This window comes from Monodelphis domestica, chromosome 4, assembly GCF_027887165.1.
Source record: "Monodelphis domestica isolate mMonDom1 chromosome 4, mMonDom1.pri, whole genome shotgun sequence".
Classification (NCBI taxonomy): Eukaryota; Metazoa; Chordata; class Mammalia; order Didelphimorphia; family Didelphidae; genus Monodelphis; species Monodelphis domestica.
In genome coordinates, this window is record NC_077230.1 from 155086997 (window position 1) to 155109186 (window position 22190).

The 22190-nt window shown below is 36.9% G+C and overlaps 1 protein-coding gene across 2 annotated transcripts in view; it reads right to left on the reverse strand.

Annotated features, from left to right (window-relative positions):
• STAM2 (signal transducing adaptor molecule 2) overlaps nt 1-21654 on the reverse strand; it is a 51274-nt gene extending 29620 nt beyond the window's left edge. For both annotated transcript variants that reach the window (XM_007494158.3, XM_001372675.5), the window contains exon 1: nt 18584-21654. In XM_007494158.3, coding sequence (XP_007494220.1) covers nt 18584-18623 — 40 coding nt within the window. In that variant the 5' untranslated portion in view covers nt 18624-21654. The remainder of the gene's footprint in view (nt 1-18583) is intronic.
• Between the last annotated feature and the right edge of the window lie 536 nt (nt 21655-22190).

A 22190-nucleotide genomic window follows, 5' to 3' on the forward strand; every position in this document is an offset into this window, starting at 1 on the left:
ATTACAAGATATAGTAGGAAAACAAGTAATAATTTAAAGCTATCCCCTCATCATTAAAAACAAGTCTACTCCAGTAAATATGGAACAAAAAAATAAACACCAGATCCCTAAGTGTGTTAATCTAATTTAAATACTATCTTTGAAAAATATTAAAGGCCCTACAAATATACTTTGCTTAAAGGCTGAACTCTGCAGTTTTGACAAGGTTATAGAATGGTATCTTTGAAGCCTCTAGGTAAGTAATATACATACTGAATAATATCATATTCTAATGAAAATGAAAATTAAAAAAAAGCACAAGTAACTGGGTATATACAGTACAGCAAATGTTACTCTATGAGAAAAAAAAGAACATTGGTTTGTAAACTGTATCTGGCACAAATGTCTGGCTCTCTACAACAACCAGAATAAGAGTTACAAAAAATCTCAAACCAATCCTATGAAATCTGAAGGCTTTATTATAATGGACTGCTAAAAGGAAGCCTCATTCTGGTGAGTTGAACAACTGAATATGCACTTGGGGCTATTTCAAACTAAGGGGAAAATTTAAATATTATCATTAAGAAATCATTCTTTTATTGCATGTCACATTGCCTGGTGATAGGACCATTCACCCCATGTATTTCCCCTCACCTACTCTCACATGCACAGAAGGAGACAGCATTAAGAGATTTCCTGGGGATTTAAACTATGAATTTCCAAGAGTTTGGTGGGTGTAAGTCATAACATTTCATTATCACCTTTTGATTACTGAATATAGAGAACCTTGAACAAGCAGTGAGATACTTTTAAATATTATAAAGAAACACTTTGTCAATATCCATGAGTCACCAAAAAGCTCTCAAGAGTCCATTATGTTTTAAAATACAGATTTAATAAGAATCTGAGCCCATCTATTAAAACACTGGTAAAAAATACACACTCTTAGTTGTAAAGAATATCCAATTCGCAGGGGCAGCTGGGTAGCTCAGTGGATTGAGAGCTAGCCCTAGAGACGGGAGGTCCTAGGTTCAAATCTGGCCTCAGACACTTCCCAGCTGTGTGAGCCTGGGCAACTCACTTGACCCCCATTGCCTAGCCCTTACCACTCTTCTGCCTTGGAGCCAATACATAGTATTGACTCCAAGACGGAAGGTAAGGGTTAAAAAAAAAAAGAATATCCAATTCTGAGAATAGACCAACCACATTTAGTATTTTCTATAGCCTTCTCCAACTATATTTCACAATGAATTTATAGTAGCCTTTGAGATCAATTATCTAAGATAGAACTCAGACTGAAGTCTGGAGCTGCTCTAACATGGTTCCAAATAAAAGTTCTCATGCTCTTTCTATTTATGACAAACCTTGTTGTAAGAACAACAAAAAAAATTAAAAACCCACCTTATTTAAAACTGTTTAAAATATTATAAATTTCATTTTCTTAATCTTTGAATATGATGCCACTGTTTCAGCATGGCTAAAAAGATTTCTGTTTCAGTCAGTTTTTGTAATATGTGATTCAATCACTTGATTTTGTTAATGGTTAAATTTGTTGTACTTTTAAAAACAATTTGGTCTACTCATTTGGAATTAAATTACTAATTTGGAATTTATTTCTCAGCCAAGGGTCTGAACTGAGTATTACCTTAATTAATGAATTAGCATTCATTAGAAATGTAAATATGATAAGAATTAAAGTTCAGTATACTTGAGAATTGCCCAGTTTATTAAATGACTTTGGAAGTGGATACAAGCACAATTGATTTGTAGTCTAGTGAAAAAAGTATGGAATGAACTAATCTAAGACCCTGAGGTGCTAGCCAGTCCTTCCACTGGCTACAGGAACATGGCCAAAATCGTTCCACCTCACTGGACATCAGTTTTGTATCTGAAAAATTAGAATTAAACTAGATGATCTCAAAAGTGTCTTTTAATGCTAACCTGTGATTGTTAAATGTTTACAGATTATTCTTCTTTTTAGTCTGGTCCATAGTAAGCTAATCAACTTGACTAGTCATTAAAGTGGACTTCCTAAGTTATTTTATGTGGCTGTTCTCAATTAAGATGGGCTTTTAAAAATTAATATTTAGTTTTTTAAAGATTTGAAAATACACACCCTATTGTATTGCAATGATGTCTCACTGTGTGGTGTGGAGGCTTTGCCAGAAACACAAGCTGTGGCAGGTCATAATAACCTGCAAAGACTTTGAGTATGGGCCACTAGCAACAGAAAAAAAAAAGTATATATATTTAATATAAAGGTCTGCCTGGTTAAGTTATAAAAAACTTAATGGTCACCAAGGAATGTGTTATTTCAGCCACAGTACTTCTAAAACCTGCAAAGTTATTGCAATCTACACCAGCAAAGAAAGTACCTATAACAAAGAAACTACAGATCTTAAGATACATTTTGATACACATGTATGTATATTTGTATGCACATATAAGTTTTTATATTTAATAATCCTTATAAAAATTTGTAAAGACAGTTTCCATTGACTATATCTAAAGGTTCAAAGATAATGGAATTCTAAAATTGGGATTATACAAATTGAATCAGATGGAGTGATCAGGGAATGGAGTGCCAAGTTTAACTGCTTTTTTCTAATAAGAATTAATAAAATAAATTATTGACAACTGATCTGTAGAATCAATATCTATTGATCTCTATCAATATCTGATCTCTAAGTTTTCCTCTAGTTCTATGATACTGTACTAAATGGATAAATGAATAAAGGATATATCATTGTCAAAATATTACATATGTAGAAGGATTTTAAAAAATGGGTATAGACATAATCTTTCTGACTAAAACTAGAGGTACTGATTCTCCAAAATGTTTTTTTTTAAATAAATTACTCCTAAGAGCTTATTTTCTTTCACTGTGTATATTTCTTTTATCATGAATTGGTAAAACCAACTGGTTCAATGAAGGTTCAAATTAGTTGGGTTTCTATTTAATCAAGTTATAGGATACAGTGTCCCAAAAGTTTTAGTGTTGTTTCAAGCTTTAATGAACTATTAATTTTGGGACATCTTACATATATAAATAAGAAATATGGACAATTTTCTATGACAGTATAGTAGTGACAGTAAAGAGTCACATAATCTCAAACTAAATAGAGAACTCAAAAAACCAACACAGATCCATCCGTAAAGAAGGAATTAAGAGTGAGTAATAGTATGAATATAAAAGTTATAGTTCTTTAGCAATATTGGATACACAGTAGTCCAGAATTAACTGATAAAGGAATGTTATGAACAACAAAAAGAATATTTTTAGTTATGGGAAAGAGGAAGATCAAAGAAGAGATAGGACCAATCCTAGTGGAATAGCCAACAAAAAGGGAAAGGTTGAATTGTTCAAATCATCTCATTTTTTTTCTCTCTCAAGAATAATCTTTTTTAGAAATAAAAAACAGAAATCTGGCCTTAGACACTTCCTAACTGTGACCCTGGGCAATTCACTTGAAACCAATTCCCTTGCCCTTTCCACTTTCCTGCCTTAAAACCAAGTTAGAATTAACATCTAAGTCAACTGAAGTAGGTCTAAAACAACCCCAGATTAACTGTATTCAAGGGTCAAAGAGAACTCGCACATCTTGCTGAGCTAGAAAACTGTAGCAAACCAAAATATTCAAGGCCCTAGAGGTGTCCTCACAAATTGCAAAATGGAAAAGACCATAGATTTCCAAATGTATCTATGGTCACTTAATTTCCATTCTTTGCAAAATTTTTTAATAATTATTAAGGAAACTGTCCTTCAGAAAACATTACAAAGGGATTTATTCACAAACACATGAGACAGGGAAGAGAAAGAAATGTGGTTAATGTGGTCCTAACACCAGACAATGTGATATGATATAGAATAATAGTTTTTTAATTATAATATTTACATTTCCTTCTGAGTTTCAAATACTTTCTCCTTTAAAATACTCACAAATGTACAGTCAGTTTTTTTGTTCACCGAAGAACGAGATATCTCACAATAGGTCATGATAAAATCTTCTGAGTTCAGGTGTTTTGCGTTTCCTTTTGTTATTTCAGTGTGTATATTTATAGAGTCAAGCATTTATATTACAGTTTAAAACCAATATTCTTTTATTTTTCTCATTAAAATTCAGTATAGTGAGCAATATAAATTGAATATGTTGAGCAATTTTCTATATCGTGTTTAGTCTAGCATAAACAAGTAATAAAAATAAAACTGAAGTTAAATACAACATATACTGCTCACATGTTAAAACACACTTCCTTTCTGATAATAAGTGGTAAACTATAATACAGCCACCAAGAGCAAATCTTTCACCAAAAACAAATTGTGGTGTGAGGCCCTTGCATGTATACCAGTTTCCCCTCATTTCATCTGAAAATAAAAACAAATAAAAATTCAAAAAACAAATGTACTATCAGCCCTAACCATGTTATCACGGTGGATTTGCTTGACTGTTTTTTTTTGTTTGTTTATTTTTTTAAAACCCTTACCTTCTGTCAATACTGTGTATTGGCTCCAAGGCAGAAGATTGGTAAGGGCTAGGCAATGGGGGTTAAGTGACTTGCCCACAGGGTCACACAGCTAGCTGGGAGTGTCTGAGGCCAGATTTGAACCTAGGACCTCCCATCTCTAAGGCCTGGTTCTCAATTCACTGAGCTACCCAGCTGCCTCTTGCTTAACTGTTTTTTAAGGAATAAACTTGGAAAAGAGTCAGTTTCTGCTGAGAAAGTACCTATTGTATCAAATCAAAATATATAAAATTAACACGCACACATGAAAATTATACCATTCCCAAAATTGGGACATTAATGCACTGATGGTGGAGTTGTGAATTGATCCAACCATTCTAGAAGGCAATTTGAACTATACCCAAAGGGCATTCAAAGACTGCCTGCCCTTTGATCCAGACATAGCACTGCTGGGTTTGTACCCCAAAAAGATAATAAGGAAAAAGACTCATACAAAAATATTTATAGCCACCTCTTTGTGGTGGCAAAAAATTGGAAAATGAGGTGATGCCCTTCAATTGGGGAATGGCTGAACAAATTGTGGTATCTGTTGATGATGGAATACTATTATGCTAAAAGGAATAATGAACTGAAGGAATTCCAGGTTAACTGGAACGATCTCAAGGAAGTGATGCAGAGTGAAAGGAGAAGAACCAGGAGGACGTTGTACACAGAAACTGATACACTGTGGCACAACTGAATATAATAGACTTCTCTACTAGCAGCAATGCAATGATCCAGTACAAAAATGAAAGAACGCTATCCACATCCAGAGGAAGAACCTTGGGAGTAGAAACACAGAAGAAAAAAAACTAACTGCTTGATCATGTGGGTCAATGGGGATATGATTGGGGATGTAGACTCTAAACAATCACCCTAGGACAAATATTAACAATATGGAAATAGGTCTTGATCCATGACACATGTAAAACCCTGTGGAATTGCTTGTTGGCTACAGGATTGGGGTGGGAGGAGAGAAGGGAAAAAACATGATTCATGTAACCATGGAAAAATATTCTAAATTAATTAAATAAACTTAAATTCTTAAAAAAAAAAAAGTTGTGCCATTCTAATTTAGTTTCCTTTTTAAAAAAAAAAAACAGGTTCTCTAAACTGGAAGATCAATAAGATATCATAGATACCACATATCTAGTTTTCAGCAAGACATTTGGCACAATTTGCAGTAGTATTCTTATGGAAAAGTTAGAGGACATAAAATAAATAATAAGTGAGATAGGTTCAGAACTATTTTAGTGACCAAATCCAAAGAATAGTGATCAAATCATTTAACATTGACCTGAGGAAGGGCTACAGGCTTCTATTGTTGGTCTTGTGCTGATCAACATTTTTATTAGTAACCTGAGTAACCAGTAAAGCCAGAATAAGCAAGTATACACAAAGCTGGGAGGATTGTTAGTAAGTGGATGAAAGAATCAGGATCCAATAAGCTCCCAAAAGTCTAGAAGAAAAGACTGAATCTAATAAAAGGGGATAAAGCACTTAATTTTAAGTACAGGACAATGGACATGTGGCTAAGACAATAACTGTGGTAGGTCTGGAGATTTTAATGTACTGCAAACTTTTTTGTGAGTCAACAGTTTGACATGGCAACCAAAAAGTTTAATTTGATTTGAGGCTGCTTTAACAGAAGGATACCCTCCAGAATGACTGGGATTAAAATTCCCTAGTGCTTTTCCTCAGATCATATTTGTGTTAATTATATTCAATTCTCCCACATTATTTGGAAGAATAATGACAAAATGAAAGCTGCCCAGAAGTGTGAAATGATAAGATGATGTGAAAGTGTGCCAGAAGAAAATCAATTGAAGGAACTGAAAATATTTAGTACAATGAAAGGACAATTTGGGAAATACATAGTATCTGTTTGTAAATATGTTTTAAGGAAAAAAAAGATTTTTTGCTAGCTTCTATGGGGAAAATTATGAAGTATGCTTAAAAGGCAACCTAGATCAATCTGAGGAAAAACTTTCTAACAATTAAAGCTGTCTACAAGTAGAATGGGCTGCTTGCTGGTAATAATAGGGGGAATGCTGTCACTGTTGTAAAGAACACTACTAACCCAGGTATGGTGTCATAGGATAACAGATTTGAAGCTAGAAACTCATCAAATTCAATTCTCTCATTTTTGAAGATGATAAAACTGATGGGCAAAGAAGGGACTTACTAAGGGCCCATATAATTAGCATTTGAACCTATATCCTTTCACTCCAAATCCAGGGTTCTTTCCACTGTATCATATTAGATGACATATGGCCTCATTTTAAATTCTGAAGTCCTATGATATCGCAGACATTCTTTCTATGTCTGAAATTCTATTATTTGGAAAATTGATAAAAGTCATTTCATCAGAGCCTAATGAAGTAGTAGACCAGAAACTTCTGCTAAGCATATAAAAAGAATAATTTTTTCCTTCTGACAAAGTCACTTTAAGAAATCAAGTAAAAATATGGGGAAATGTATATATCTTTGTGGTCTGCAACATAAAAAATAGAAGGTAAGAAATGAGTTAAGTTACATAAACAAAATATTTTAAGTCACAACAAGCTCATAAAAACAGTCTAATTTTTGTTAAAGTTTTAAAATTGAATTCAAAATGGTTGAGTGACTTAAACATAAAGAAGGAAACCATAAGTAAACTGGGTAAACACAGAATAGTATACATGTCAGACCTTTGGGAGGGGAAAGGCTTTAAAACCAAGCAAGATATAGAAAGAATCACAAAATGTAAAATAAATAATTTTGACTACATCAAACTAAAAAGCTTTTGTACAAACAAAACCAATATAACTAAAATCAGAAGGGAAACAACAAATTGGGAAAAAATCTTCATAGAAACCTCTGACAAAGGTTTAATTACTCATATTTATAATGAGCTAAAACAATTGTACAAAAAATCTAGCCATTCTCCAATTGATAAATGGGCAAGGGAAATGGATAGGCAGTTCTCAGATAAAGAAATCAAAACTATTAACAAGCACATGAAGAAGTGTTCTACATCTCTTATAATCAGAGAGATGCAAATCAAAACAACTCTGAGGTATCACCTCACACCTAGCAGATTGGCTAACATAACAGCAAAGGAAAGTAATGAATGCTGGAGGGGATGTGGCAAAGTAAGGACATTAATTCATTGCTGGTGGAGTTGTGAATTGATCCAACCATTCTGGAGGGCAATTTGGAACTATGCCCAAAGGGCAACAAAAGAATATCTACCCTTTGACCCAGCCATAGCACTGCTGGGTCTGTACCCCAAAGAGATAATGGACACAAAGACTTGTACAAAAATATTCATAGCTGCGCTCTTTGTGGTGACCCAAAACTGGAAAATGAGGGGATGCCCATCAATTGGGGAATGGCTGAACAAACTGTGGTATATGTTGGTGATGGAGTACTATTGTGCTAAAAGGAATAATAAAGTGGAGAAGTTCCATGGAGACTGGAACAACCTCCAGGAAGTGATGCAGAGCGAGAGGAGCAGAACCAGGAGAACATTGTATACAGAGACTAATACACTGTGGTATAATCGAACGTAATGGACTTCTCCATTAGTAGCGGTGTAATGTCCCTGAACAACTTGCAGGGATCCAGGAGAAAAAAACACCATTCATAAGCAAAGGATAAACTATGGGAGTGGAAACACCGAGAAAAAGCAACTGCCTGAATACAGAGGTTGAGGGGACATGACAGAGGATAGACTCTAAATGAACACTCTAATGCAAATACTATCAACAAAGCAATGGGTTCAAATCAAGAAAACATCTAATGCCCAGTGGACTTACGCGTCGGCTATGGGGGGTGGGGGGGAGGAAAAGAAAATGATCTATGTCTTTAACGAATAATGCTTGGAAATGATCAAATAAAATATATTTTAAAAAAAAAAGAAAAAAAGTTTTAAAATTGAAGATAAAGTACATGAAAAACTGTCATTTAGCCAAGGGTTATATCTGAAACGCTCAAATTAAATGTCTTCATTATTTTAAATAATTTAAATATTTAATGCCTCAACTAACCCGATAAGTTAGAAATAGTTGAAAAGACCAACCCCTCCCAGTCTCTTCCTTTCTCCCCATTAAATGACTATAAACACTGGATTTGACTGCAAGTTAAATTGGCAAATAAACTTTGTAATTCATTCAGCTTTCAATATAAGTCTCAAATTTACTACAGAGAAAGTTTTTTTTTTATATTTAAGTATAAAGTATCTTCTAAAATTGAAATAAGTATTTAAACACATATAAATCTGAATTTTAAAATTATTAAAATAACAAACAATAAGAATGCTTTTTTAAAAAAACCCTTACCTTCTGTCTTGGAATCAATACAATACATTGGTTCCAAAGCAGAAGAGTTGTAAGGGCTAGGAAATGGGGGTTGTGACTTGCCCAGGGTCACACAGCTAGGAAGTGTCTGAGGCCAGATTTGAAACTGGGACCTCCTGTCTCTAGGCCTGACTCTCAGTCCCTTGAGTCACCCAGCTGTCCCCCAAAATGCATATTTTTAAAGAAAATAATGATTAAATCAAGTCCTCTTAATATTGTAATTGGAACATAATGGGGTAGTATGGTACAAAAAGAGTTAAGTTAAAATTCTGACTTCCACTTAATAACCCAAACTTAGGGAAGACTCAGAACCTACTGGCCTCATATTCCTTTTCTATAAAAATAAGGAGGGTGGGGTAGTGCAGGGGTTCTTAATTTTTTTTATATCTCCGGGAACCTTTTGGCAAGTAAAGCTTATAGAATTCCTGTCAGAAGATTACAAAAGGAAACCATTGTATTAAAAATTACCAAAATAATATACAAACCCTATAACAGTGATGGAGAACCTTTTAGAGATGGAGTGCTTGGCTCTGCTTCCATCCCACCCCCCCAGACTGAGTGCTGCCCCCACACACAAACTCTGGGTGAACCCTGTCCCAACCTTACCCACACAGGGGAGGGGAAAAGCACTCCCACTGGGTTGCTGGGTGAAAGGGGGGGGGGGTGTGAAGAAAGGAATGTCCTCAGCCAGTGGGGGGGTTGGGGGGGGAAGAGCAGCTTTACCTTTCTGGTAATGAACTCTGGGGATGGGAGGTTGGAAGGGAGGGTGGTTCTGCATGCCATTTGGCACCCATGCTATTGGTTTGCCATCACTGTCTATAAGAACCCCAAGGACTAGATGATTTCTTAAGTACCTTCTAGTTCTATTCTTCTATGGTCCTATTTATGATCATGGAACCTGCCCAAATAAGAAGCAAGATAGACGGTCCCCTCTTCCATATCCTATTACTTCATTTTTTAATGAGGAAAGAACTGGGCAGTATGGCATTGGTTCTAAAACACCACACAAAGTACACAATGCAATAAAAATCTCATCATAAAACCAATTAATTTATCTGTAATACAAAGAGAAAGAATAGAAGTAGAAAGGCTCATAGTCAAAATAAATCACTCAAAACTTGTGTACTTTGCCCTGAAGTAATCTTTCAGACCTAGTTGCCATTACTTTATACATAATGCTATAAGCTTGCCAAGTGGAAAGAGAGTATACCTGGCAGTGAAGGTAAAGACTTGAAAGTGACAGCTGATAGGAGAGAGCCAGAAAACCTATTTAAAAAAAAAAAGATGCAAAACTTCAAAAAAGCAACGATGTCTTGAGTCATTAAAAAGAATAAACGGTATTTATATAACCTGAAAAGACCCTGAGGACAATAATATTTGTAAACAGCACAAAATGGATATTCATAAAGATTACTCTATGATTAAAAAAAAGGTAAAATCATATTCAACATATTTTTGGTAATGTAGTTACTGTCATGAGAAGTGAACACAAGGCTTACCTCTCAGTTAAGATGACCCATGTTAAAGGCTTGGCTATGGCACACAGTAACAGTGATTTCCCCAAATAGATAAAAGGAAAGAATTCTTCCCCACACAACCCAGGGGGGAAAAAAAAGAATTGGAAAGTGCTTGCACAGTTATATTTCTTCCTTCCTTCCTTTCTTTTAAAGGAACTGTACCTTTAAGAAAACCTACTATAACTGAACCAACAATTCTGGGGCATTGAATTGGAATTATTCAGGAAAAGTTCCCTAAACCACCATCACGACCTTTAACCAATCAATCCTATTACTAGGCACATATACACAAGGAAGTCGAAGGCAGAAATAAAGGTCTAAGGGATAACTAGAATATTCATCAAAACAGTCACTCTAATATCAAATAACTGGAAATACAATGGATGTCTAATGAAAACTACAGTATTAGAATACCATGGAGTATTGTTGTGTAGAAATAAATTAACAAATATGAAAAATTCAGAAACACATGGAGGATTTCTTTGAATAGAAGCAGAGTAAAATAAGCAGAATTAAAAGAACAACATATGTGGCTACAATAATATTAGTAAAAAAGAGTGCTTAAAAGGAAGGCAGGCTCTGAATAACTGAAATACCAAGTTGGTCTCAGAAAAAAAGATCATAAAACATACCTCCTTCTTCACCAAAAAGAAGAACATTTTATACATAGTTATATTCTGTCACTGTTTTGAGTATTTTTGCATAATTATCTTTGTTATGAGGGAAGGTTCAATTCAGAGGTTAAGTGGAAAAGATTCCCCTCTTCCAAACTCCAACAAATGACTATGACATGAAGAGAGAAAAGTCTATATAGAACAGGAAATTAGCAAGAAAACTAAAATAGCTAATATAATAGTGATTAGACTTTCTGGACACCTGCACATATAAATAGCCTCTGCCATGAAGCCACTCAAAAGCTGAATGAGAAAAGAGAAACTTGGTTTTATTAGCTGAGCAAGAGAAGACTTGTGTTGACCAGCAACAGTGGATGACCATTTCCAAGTGGGCAATATTTTCTGGGGATAATGAAAATTTCTTTTTTGGCTAAGACTACCAACCTTCTCAGTTTAAATATCTATTTTAAAGGCAATTCTATTCAATATAATTCAATATAATTTAAACTCTCCTAATACAGCCACTACCACACAAAATAAATTGTATTTTTATAATACTTGTAAGATAGCAAAATATTACAAATGACAGAATTTCTCTCTAAACAGCTAGAATTAATTAAAATGTGGAAAATTATTTAGTTCAGACCTTCTCATCTTGTGGTATTTGAAAGCAAAGTAAATTGCTTCAAACTAAATAATTACTGAAAGCTTAGATGTAAGTAATCCAAACTTTGAAAAGATTTCTAAAAATGCATTTAAATATTTAAATTCAAAACAGCAATGTTGAGAATGGTTCCCCTGAAAGCATATTAGGGATTTTTTAAATCACTTGACTTAGACATTTCTAACAAGAACTCCTTTTAATTTTATGCTATGAAAGAACATAAAGTAGTAGGCTGGAGGGGAGAAAAGAGGGATTGTTTTATAAAAAGTCCAAAAATTTTTTTTAGCAGTTTCTAACATTTTATTGTATTATGTCTATGAAGACTAGTAAAGGTATCTATCTTAATTGTCAATTAGACCCTACAACAAACTACTTCAGGGTAACTGAAACTAAGTATGACATTTTAATGGGCCTTCTTATTATTAGGTATGACTCGCTAAAGACCTTACCTTAGGGAACATTTAAAAGCCCAGTCTAGAGACCAGAGATCCTGGTTTCAAATATTTCCTCAAACACTTCCTAACTGTGTGATCCTGGTGAGTCACTTAATAGCCTAGCCCTTACCATTCTTCTGCCTTGGAACCAATACCCTGTATTAATTGTAAAGCAGAAGGTAAATGTTTGAGAAAAAAAGACCTTACTGTATTGGTAAAGGAAAAATGAATTAAGGATAGTTTTTCCCAAAAAATATTGAAGAAAAACTATCCGATTATCCTTCCAAAGTAGATAGCAACAGCACTCCACAAAAACATCCTGTTACTATAATCCAGAAAATATGCTACTAAGTACCATAAGGAAGGTCTGGAGATTCTAGGTAGACAAGGTGAAACTAGATACAAAAGAATGCAGAAAAGCAAAGGAATTGCAGCTAATGCCAAACTATCTGAAGGCCATAACAAGAGTTTTTCTATATAGCAGGCCATTCAACATATGATGAACATTTGGAAACAGTAAAGAGAGAGAAATTCAAATGGCATTACTAAATAACTAGGGGATGTGTATAAATGAACACCAAAACCATTTCAGTAATGTAGGGAATAAAACAAAGTGGAGTATGTGATTATGGGAGAAGCTATAAACCTCAGAAGGAGGGATGATATAATTTATACATGTGCAATGTTTTGATATCAAGATGAAAAAAATGTTAGAATTAATAGCCATTGAGTAAGTCAGACAGTTGCATTATATATAATAAAAAGCACAATGCTTACTATACTGTAATACCTTAAATAGTCTATTTTATTATCTAGGATGCTTCAGTATTTAACTTTTTTGCCTCTTTTCCTAGTTAAGTCAATTCCGGCTAAAAAGACACTGTTTTCTTCCTTTGATTCATTCGCCTCCTTTTCCAGATAACCTATTTTGTTTTTTAAATTTGTCTTTTTCTCATTTTTATTCAACCTGTCTTATTTGATTTTTTAAAATTCCTTTTGGGCTCTTCAAGAGCCTGAGTCTAGTTCCCAGGGTTTTGGTTTTTTTTATTTTTTTTTTAGGTTTTGCTTGAAGTTCCTTGGATCTCTGTTGGTTCTATTCTTTGATCTTTATCCCCATTGAAGTTTTCCATGGTTACCTTCTTTTCCTGTTGATTACTCATTTTCTCTTTTTTCTCCTGTGGACTATAAACTAACCCCTCCCTTGGTTTATTGGAGCTGCTCTGCCCTGAGGATGAGTCTTCAATCTTCTCTTGGCTCCCCTGGTATACTGGGATTAAGCAGGTAGAACTAACCTGCCCTAGGGCCAAATCCAGCTACAGAGGCCAAGATGTCCAGCCCCCCACCTCATTCCTCCCTGCCAGCTTCAGAGCCCAGAACATCAAGAAATGGGTCTGAGAGGCTCCTTTGTGGTTGCAGCCCCCAACCAGTAAGCCCAAAGTCAGCCCATGTCTAATCATAGGTCTCATAGCAGTATGTATATTGGGAGGGGGGTGGGCAGCCCAGTCTTGTTCCCAATTTTCCCTTTATACCATGGAAATCAACTCTCTGCCTACCTTTCAAGTTGTATTCGGCAGGGGAGCCCTGTGACTCCATCTTGTTGGGTTTGGAAGGACTGTCAGAGTGGTTTGGGCTTTTGCTGCTCCTATGCCGCCATCTTGATTCCACCTTGCATCAGTTCATCATCTAAGATGATTCTGAGCTTGTTTAGGCATAATAGGAAAGGAGTCATGCAGCTGCCTCTGTCTAACCTACTGAGGATGGTATGAACTTCTAATCATTGATAAAACATACTACTCTTGCCACCTCAAATTTGATTAAGCTAAAAGAGCCATTTTCCCCTCTATTAACTTTAAAGTCTGATGTTAAAGAAAAGCTATTTCACATTAAGATTTTTTTTAATTTAAAAAATTTTTTATTATTTACCTAAAATCTATGGCAAAACTACTGTTCTTGTTTTGTTTGATGACATTTTAAGTAAATAAGACAAACTAAAAGTTTCAAGGGAGCCACTAAGTAATTTGGGGATGAAGGCATGTTGTTTTTTAGGGTGCTTGAATGATTGCATATATTTAGTTTCTTTGGTAAAAGTGAGCTATAAACCTATCATCCTCAGCATACAATAGCTATTAACTATCTGTTTCATGCATTTGATGAAATTAAACAACCACCAACCAGATTATCAATATATTTATCAACAGAAGATAAAGACAATAATCAAATTATACCTTACACATCCTACATTTGGCACCCTCCTCTCCTTCAAATGTTATGGACAAATTTATAAAAATCTCCAGTTGTGTGGGCACAAAATTTTTGAAGTGCAAATAGAATATGAACTAGATTTTGCAGGATAGAGGAAAGTATCAATTTACAGCTGAAGACTAAGTTTAGGATGCAAGTAATTATCAAAGGCTTCAAAGAAGGGGATATATGTGCAAAGAATAGTAAGTTTATCTGGAGCAAATTGAGTAAAAGCAAGGGAATAGAAGCTGGGTAGCAAAAAGAAACAAAACAAAACTCAATGCAAGCAAATGGGGGGAAAATGTGGGATAGGTGTTTTGAAAGGGAGAAAGGGGAAGAACTGCTGGGAATTTATATCTGACAATTATTTTTCTTCAAAGGCAGCCAGAATTCTTGGGCACAGCATCCTGGAAGGGAAATAATAGCTGACATTTCATAGCACTTTAATGTTTACAAAGCACTTTAACAGCATTACTTGTTTGTAAAATTGGGATATCTTTAGTACTTAATATTATATTATATAAAAAGGTAAGCCGATGTTACAATGATATGAAATGATTATGTTACTCGCTAAATTACTACATATTAATCTGGGAAGCCTTTCTGAAGGAAGATTTGAAAATAACTTTAAAGAAAAAGGCAGCAGTTTATATGTCAGCTAGTATTGGTATTAGAGATGGTCATAAAAACACAAAGGAGAAATTAAAATTTTATGTAACTGAACCAAAGAGAATTGATTTAAAAAGATATTTATGAATATTTTCTGATATTCTAAAACAACCTAAAAGACATGACAAAAGCAATGTTAAAGCCGGATAATTTCAATTACTTTGCTACATTTATATGCTTTAAATTAAAATGAAGTAGAGAACAAGAACTAGCTAAGTACTCTCTTTTATTAAGTAGCTATGGAACTTCATGTATTTATATTGCTAAATATCTTCTCCCACTCTCCATGTACAAAAGATACAAGGGTTTTAAGATAACACAGCTTCCTTCCTACTCTACTGAGAAGACTGATGCCATCCCTATAGAGAACTCTCATATCCTCATCTCCATTCCCTAATAATACAAATTTACATTTATAATGTTAACATTTTCAGGGTACTTTAGATTTGAAGTATGTAATAGACGTTATTTTCCCCCTTTCTAAAAGTAAAGCATCTGGGCTTTAGTCTTGGTACTCCCATCTCATCACTAATCTCAGTGTCTCTGATGGGAGACTATGAACTCCAAACCTCCATTTAAGGAGGGAGCTCAGCTCAGAACCTCTCATTTCTCACCTGGTTGTATATACTACTCTGGGACTCCTCTGACTTTTACAATATTCTTCCCCAAGTTGGGTACTTTCTCCTCCCCTATTCCTACTTTTCAGTTTCTTTTTTTTTTCTGTGTTCTTTTCCCTCATAGGTTTGTAAGTTGCTTGAGGGCAGACTCTCTTTTTTTTTGTATTTATATTCCAAGCACTTAGCACAGTATCTGCTACTCAGTAAATATTGATTTATTGAAAAGAAAAATTAAATTTCACCTGACCCCACTTGCTCAAATTAAGCCCTGTAACAGTCACTATTTCATGTTGCCTTTATTGCCTGTACTTCTTTAAATCCCATTGAACTCTTTTTTTTTTTAACCTTATCTTCTAAGTATCAATTCTAAGACAGAAGAACAGTAAGGGCTAGGCAATCAGGGTTAAAGTGACCTGCCCAGCTTCACACAGCTAGGATGTATCTGAGGCCACATTCCAATCTCAGTCCTCCTATTCCAGGCCTGACTATCCATTGTGCCACCTAGCTGCTTCCATCCTACTTACTCTTAAACTTCTATCCCCAATCTTCTACTGGAACAATTCTCTATTAATTTATCCAGAAGCCCTATTGACTATGTAATATTTCTTAGCCCTCTCCTTGAAATCAGAGTCTCTCCTAATTTTCCAGTCTTAAACACTACTGAACTAAGAAGGGCTTTTACAGGTCATTTTACTGATGAGGAAAATTAGGTGCAGAGATGTTAACTGATATGCCCATAGTCATATAGATGATGTAGAAGTAAGACTAGAACCTAGGTCTTCTGATTCCATTTCATTCTACTTCACTTCATACATTCTAATGACAGCAAATTATTCATTCCTCATCTTGCCCTCTCTTTATTTTTCATGCATTGTAGACTCTCATCCCCTTATCTAGAAATTCCTCCTATAATATTTCTACCTGTGAAATTATTCTCAAACTTTAAGGCCCATCATAAGAATTGCCATTTCTCTGAAGTGATATTTTTTCCTCAGATTTCTTAATGTCTCAATCTGCTGCCTCCCACTTAGCAAATTCTACCCTGATTCTCTTTATGTACCTATCCCCCCTAAAAGTTCCTTAAGAGCGGGGAATATGCTTTTTTTCCATCTTTGTCATCACAAGTACTGTTACAATATTTTACACATAGAATCAGAGTAGAAAGATGCCATTAAGATCATGGAGTCAAAGGGGCATCTGGGTACCTCAGTGACTTGAGAACCAGGCCTAGAGATGGGAGGCCCTAGGTTCAAATCTGACCTCAGACACTTCCCAGCTGTGTGACCCTGGACAAGTCACTTAACCCTCATTGCCTAGCTCTTACCACTCTTCTGCCTTGGAACCAATATACAGTGTTGATTCCAAGACCAAAGGTAAGGGTTTATTAAAAAACAAACAAACAAAACTGAAGCACAGAAAAAATTTTTCCCAGAGATCCAGAAAGACTTTCCTAAAGTCACAAAGTACTAAGTATCAAGCTCAATATCTGAGCTCCTCTGACTACATCTGGAATTCCTTTTATTACACAAATAAAAGGGTTTCAATACTAGTTGACTTGGATCAGGAGATCCATTACAGTACTGGCTTTATCACAAATCAGTGAGGTGTCACTGCATGAGTCACTGGATCTCTACACTCCTGTTACTCATATGCAAAATGGAGAAATATTTTATCCTATATCACAGGATTGTTATAATAAAGAAAACAACTGGAAAGAACTAAAAAGTACTACAAATGTAAAATAGTTGCTACAGGTTATAAACAATTATTGGTTTTCAAATAAGAAAATCTTAATTACTAAAACAAGTGCATAATTATGAAATTTCCCATGGCTTGGGTATGCTTTCCTTCATTTTAGGGCATATTCCCCTTACTACAAGACTGACAGCCTTCTATAGTTTTTAGTAAGCAAATCATGTCAATAAGCATCTATGAAGCTTCCTCTGTGCCAGTGTGCACAAAAAAAAAGCAAACAGCAGCCCTTGCCTTCAAGTTCAAAATCTAACGGGGTAGGGGAACGGAGAACATGCAAACTATGTGTGAATAAGACACCGTATAAATTATTCATAGGAAAGACAATGACATTTATGAAACCTGGGAAAGACCTCTTGAAGGAGATTAAATTTTAGGGGAGTGTCTTGAAGGAAGTCAGGGAGAGCAGAGATGAAGAGGAAGAGGATATCAGGCAGTGGGGATAACCAGTGAAAATGTACAGAGTTGGGAGATAGAGTGTCTTGTGTGAAGATGTCATTTTAGAGGTTCGGAGAACTTAATTTTTTTTCCCCCGCTGTTCCATTAGTACTTTAAAACAATTTAGTTCCAGCCCCATCTAATGTCATTCTATTAGAACCTGTAATCTTGGGAAGGCCAAAGATCTCAAGACCCTATTAACAAAATCCACCCCCATCCTAGGACACCAGATCTGTTACTTCATTCTATATTATTTAAGCGACTAGAAGGCAGCTCTCTATCCGTATTTGTACAGAACGAACAGGAACGATCAGCAGAAGAACTAAGGTTCTTCGATCAGGACCCGGGTCAGGGAGTGGGTAAAAAGTTGTCAAAGAAGCTTTCATTCCACGACTGGAGAAACCTGGTCGGAAAGAACCAGGCTGCCCTATGGGGGTACGCCTCAAACTGCTGCATCATATCCTTAGATAGGCTGGCAAGAGGTGGGCTCGGGGGGCTAGTACTGCACTACAGACACGGGGGCAACTGACACCCCCATATCTACTTTAGCCACTTCCTTCGGGCAGAGGGAAGAGAAGCCCAGGAGTGGGGAGGGGAAGAGCGTTCGCTTACAGCCCGCCTCACTCCAAAGAAGAAAGGGAAGGGGCACAGAGAAAGAGGGACAGGGTGGTAGAGGAACCAGTGTCCAGAGAGGTGCGGCCATCAGGCCCTTCCTTAGCTCCCCAGAGCGGCACCACCGCCGCCCCTTCCTCTCACCCCGATCCTGTCTCCAGGGGAACAGCCCTAATAACCCGGAGCCTGCACCGGTGACTCACCAACATCCTGCTCAAAAGGATTAGGCGTGAATAAGGGCATCTTGCTGCTACCAGGTCCGCTCCAGACGAAGCGAGATAAGGACGACAAGAGCCAGTAGCAGCGGCGACAGAGACTGCCCCCACCTCAACCCAGTAGCCGCCGCTTCCTCGACGGTCCTCCGACCCAGCCTCAGACTTCCGCAAATGCAGCTGCCTCGGCTCGTGCCTGATTCCCAAGGAGCCGAGACCCCTTCCTGAGGCTCCTCCGCTACACCTTCCCTCGGTTTAGGCCCAGATCAGCTGTCAGCGTCTTTCTCCTTCTTCCTTCTCTATAAATAGGTTCAAGGGATGGCGACTACCTTGACCCAGGGTCACGCGATCCTCAGGCGTTAGCCTTAACCACCTCCCGATCTCGAGGTCCCCTTCCGGAATGAGGACCTTCGAAGCCCGGAAGTTGTGACAGGAGCCTATTAGCGGAGCGTCAGATTGGCGAGAGCTTAGCACAAAAAACGATTGGTGGCAGCAGGAGGCGCCCATGTCCTGGCTTCACACTGCATTCTTGCGTCCTCCCGGGAACCTACCTGGGAAGCATCGCTCCTTAGGCGGATGAAACGACTCATCAGAATTTCATCACTGCTCGGCCTCCTCCACAGACCTCGGGTTCCTGAGAAATGGGAATGAAAACAGGCTTTGGTGCCCAGGCTTGGTTCTCTCAGCATGACGGATGTAGTAGGAAGAGTAATGCCTAATGAGACCCAGGTTGAAATTCTTGTTAAGTGACATTTGATTATTTGTGCAATCCGTTAACATTTTGAAGCCTCTAATTCTTCCTCCGGGAAATTAAGAAATGTCACTTAACTTGCAGGGTTGTGAGGAAATCTTTAAGTGTAGCTGGCAGGCTTTCGATCATACATCTCCAGGTTAGAGGTGTGTCTTCCAGGACTCGCTGTGGGGACTTCTGGGAAATGTAGTTCAGGGATGTTCCTTACCCTCTTGGGAGAGAAGATTATTACCTTTTAGTCTCTGTCCGGGTGGGGCAGGACTGGATCCCCAGAACTCGGATATTTTGTTTTCTGTGTCTAATTTGGGGAGCGAAAGTGTACTCCGAAAGTGTTTAGAAGGAGAACGGATCAGGCACCAAGCAGATTTCCAATTGAAGTCCAGAAAGAGAGAGTGAAAGGGACTCCAGTTTACATTTTTGCAATGCCAGGTCTAGAAATTGGGAAGCTAAACGTCAAGAGTCACCAGCCATGAGGGGACTGCTGTCTGGGCCCCAAGTGCTGGAGCTGCCTCCACTTTCAGCAGCCAAAATAGGGACAGTTAGAGGTCACTGACGAATTAATTAAACATTTATTAAGTACATACAATGTGCACCAAGCTCTGCTAAATGCAGGGGATGCAAAAAAAGGCAAAAGGACTTTTGGAGAAGACATGAACAATTAAACTGGAAAAAAACACCTATTAAATAGTCAGAAAACCCATTCTTTAATGAAGGAAAGGGGGTTCAGTGCTTTTCTCAAGACCTCCACGCAGAGTCCCAAAACTCTGGTTGTTCTGGTCACTGACCCCTGGGAGTGCCACAGCTAGATGACAACTCCAAAGGACAAAGAATTTGGGGAACAAACAAAGGATTGGGAAATATGACTGATTTGATATTGCCATGGCTACAAGGAAATGGGAGTGCTCAAACTACACAAAGAGGATACCATCAAGCTTGGGAAAGAAACCATAGGCAAATGCTAGGGTGCCTACCTTACAATGGATACTAAAAGAATGGTCCCTGCCCTGGTGTGGGTCATCTGGGGAAAGGATACCTGATGCAATGGGATAAGTTACTGGGATAAAAGGATATTTTAGCATTTGATTGAAATCTGTTAACTCTATCTAGCTAAGCCCATTAAAATATCTTAAGGTCTCTTGTTCAGTCTGAAACTACTAGTCTGAGATTACCTTCTGGGTGGATTCTCCAGGGAACAAGGACCAGCTTTAAGGTCTGGTTAACCAGCTTTAAAGCTGGTTAAACTTGGGATTCATCAGATCTTACTAGTTTACAAGTTTGGGAGTTTCTAGATTCCACCTCAACAACAGGAAAGGGCCCGAGGGGACATAGAAGAGGTAGCATCCAGACCAGAAACTAGAGTCAGAATAACAGACAATGGTAACTGGGAAATACTAGAGGAAGGAAAAGGATGGTAGTGTTGAGTAGCATTATGACTGGGAACATCCAGTCAACCACATAGATCTTGACAAGGAATCTGGAGCCAGCTAGAATTCTGAGCACTCAAGTGAAAGTAGAAACTTATGGCAAGAACTAAAGAAATCAAATTCAAGACCAAAAAGGATCCAACCACCTCCAAGAATGAGGAAGGGGCCTGAGCCTGGCCCTGAAACAAATCTTAAAATGGGAACTGAGGGTGGAGATCAAAGACAAAAGAGAATAATAGAAGACACCAAATTATATAAAGATATATGGACTCCAGAAGAACTATAAGCAGGGCCTCAAAGGGGAAAAAAATGGCTATGCAACAAGAACTACAAGAATACCTAAGGAAAAGAAATGGGGGGAAATGCTATGGGATGGGGTGGGGAGGGATCAAAGATAAATAACTTTAAATGGTTGAAAACATGCAAGTAATGAATTCTCTGAATATTAGGATGAACCATAAAAAACTCAATGATTCCATTAGATAATTAAAAATGAAAGGTATTTCAAATTTGGTGTAGTTTAATGTATAAAAGTCATAAACTACATTAAGACTTTGGGGACATTCTATATTGAAACAAAAGTTTAAAATGTAAAAAATAAGATACATACTATCAAAAACAATTAACCTGAAAAACTGAACAAGAAGAGACAATTTAAGAATCTCTCTGAAAACAATGAAAAAAAAACCCATCATGGATACCAAATGTCATGAAATCAGAAATGTAAATTGCCCAAACTGATTGGAAACAGAAGGCAAAATAGAAACAAAAGGAATCCACTAGTTACTTACAGAAAGAAACAGTACTAGCTCCTAGGAAACCTTCCAAACTCTCCTGAAAATTTCCAGGAATGTCATAGCTAAAATCCAAAGCTTCCAGATCAAAAAAAGAAAGTGTTGCAAGCAGCCAGAAAGGAGTTCAAATACCAAGGTACTAGACTCAAGCTACTAAGTCTTGGAATATGATATTCCAGAGGTAAAGAAGAGACTTAAAATTGGATTGCTGGGACAGCTAGGTGGCTCAATGGATCAAGAATCAGGCCTAAAGATAGAAGGTCCTTACTTCAAATATGACCTCAGACACTTCCTAGCTGTGTGGCCTAGGGAAGACAGTTATTCCCAGTTGCTTATCCATCACTGCCTTTCAGCCATGGAGCTGATATTAGTATTGATTCTGTCAACTGTGTTTTTAGGAACTCCAAGTTTATCCCTATCCCTTGGAAACTTACCTTAAAAGGGGAATCCCATACAGACTTTATTCCGGACTGGACAATAGACCTTAAAGTACTTAATGATCCCAGTTTAGGTGAGACTAATAGATATAATCAAATGTTAAGTACACTTTTTGTCTTAGAAGTTTCTCCCATTGTATCAAAGTCCTCTCCTAAGTAGCCCAGTCCTTGGCTGGATCCTTTAGTATCCAT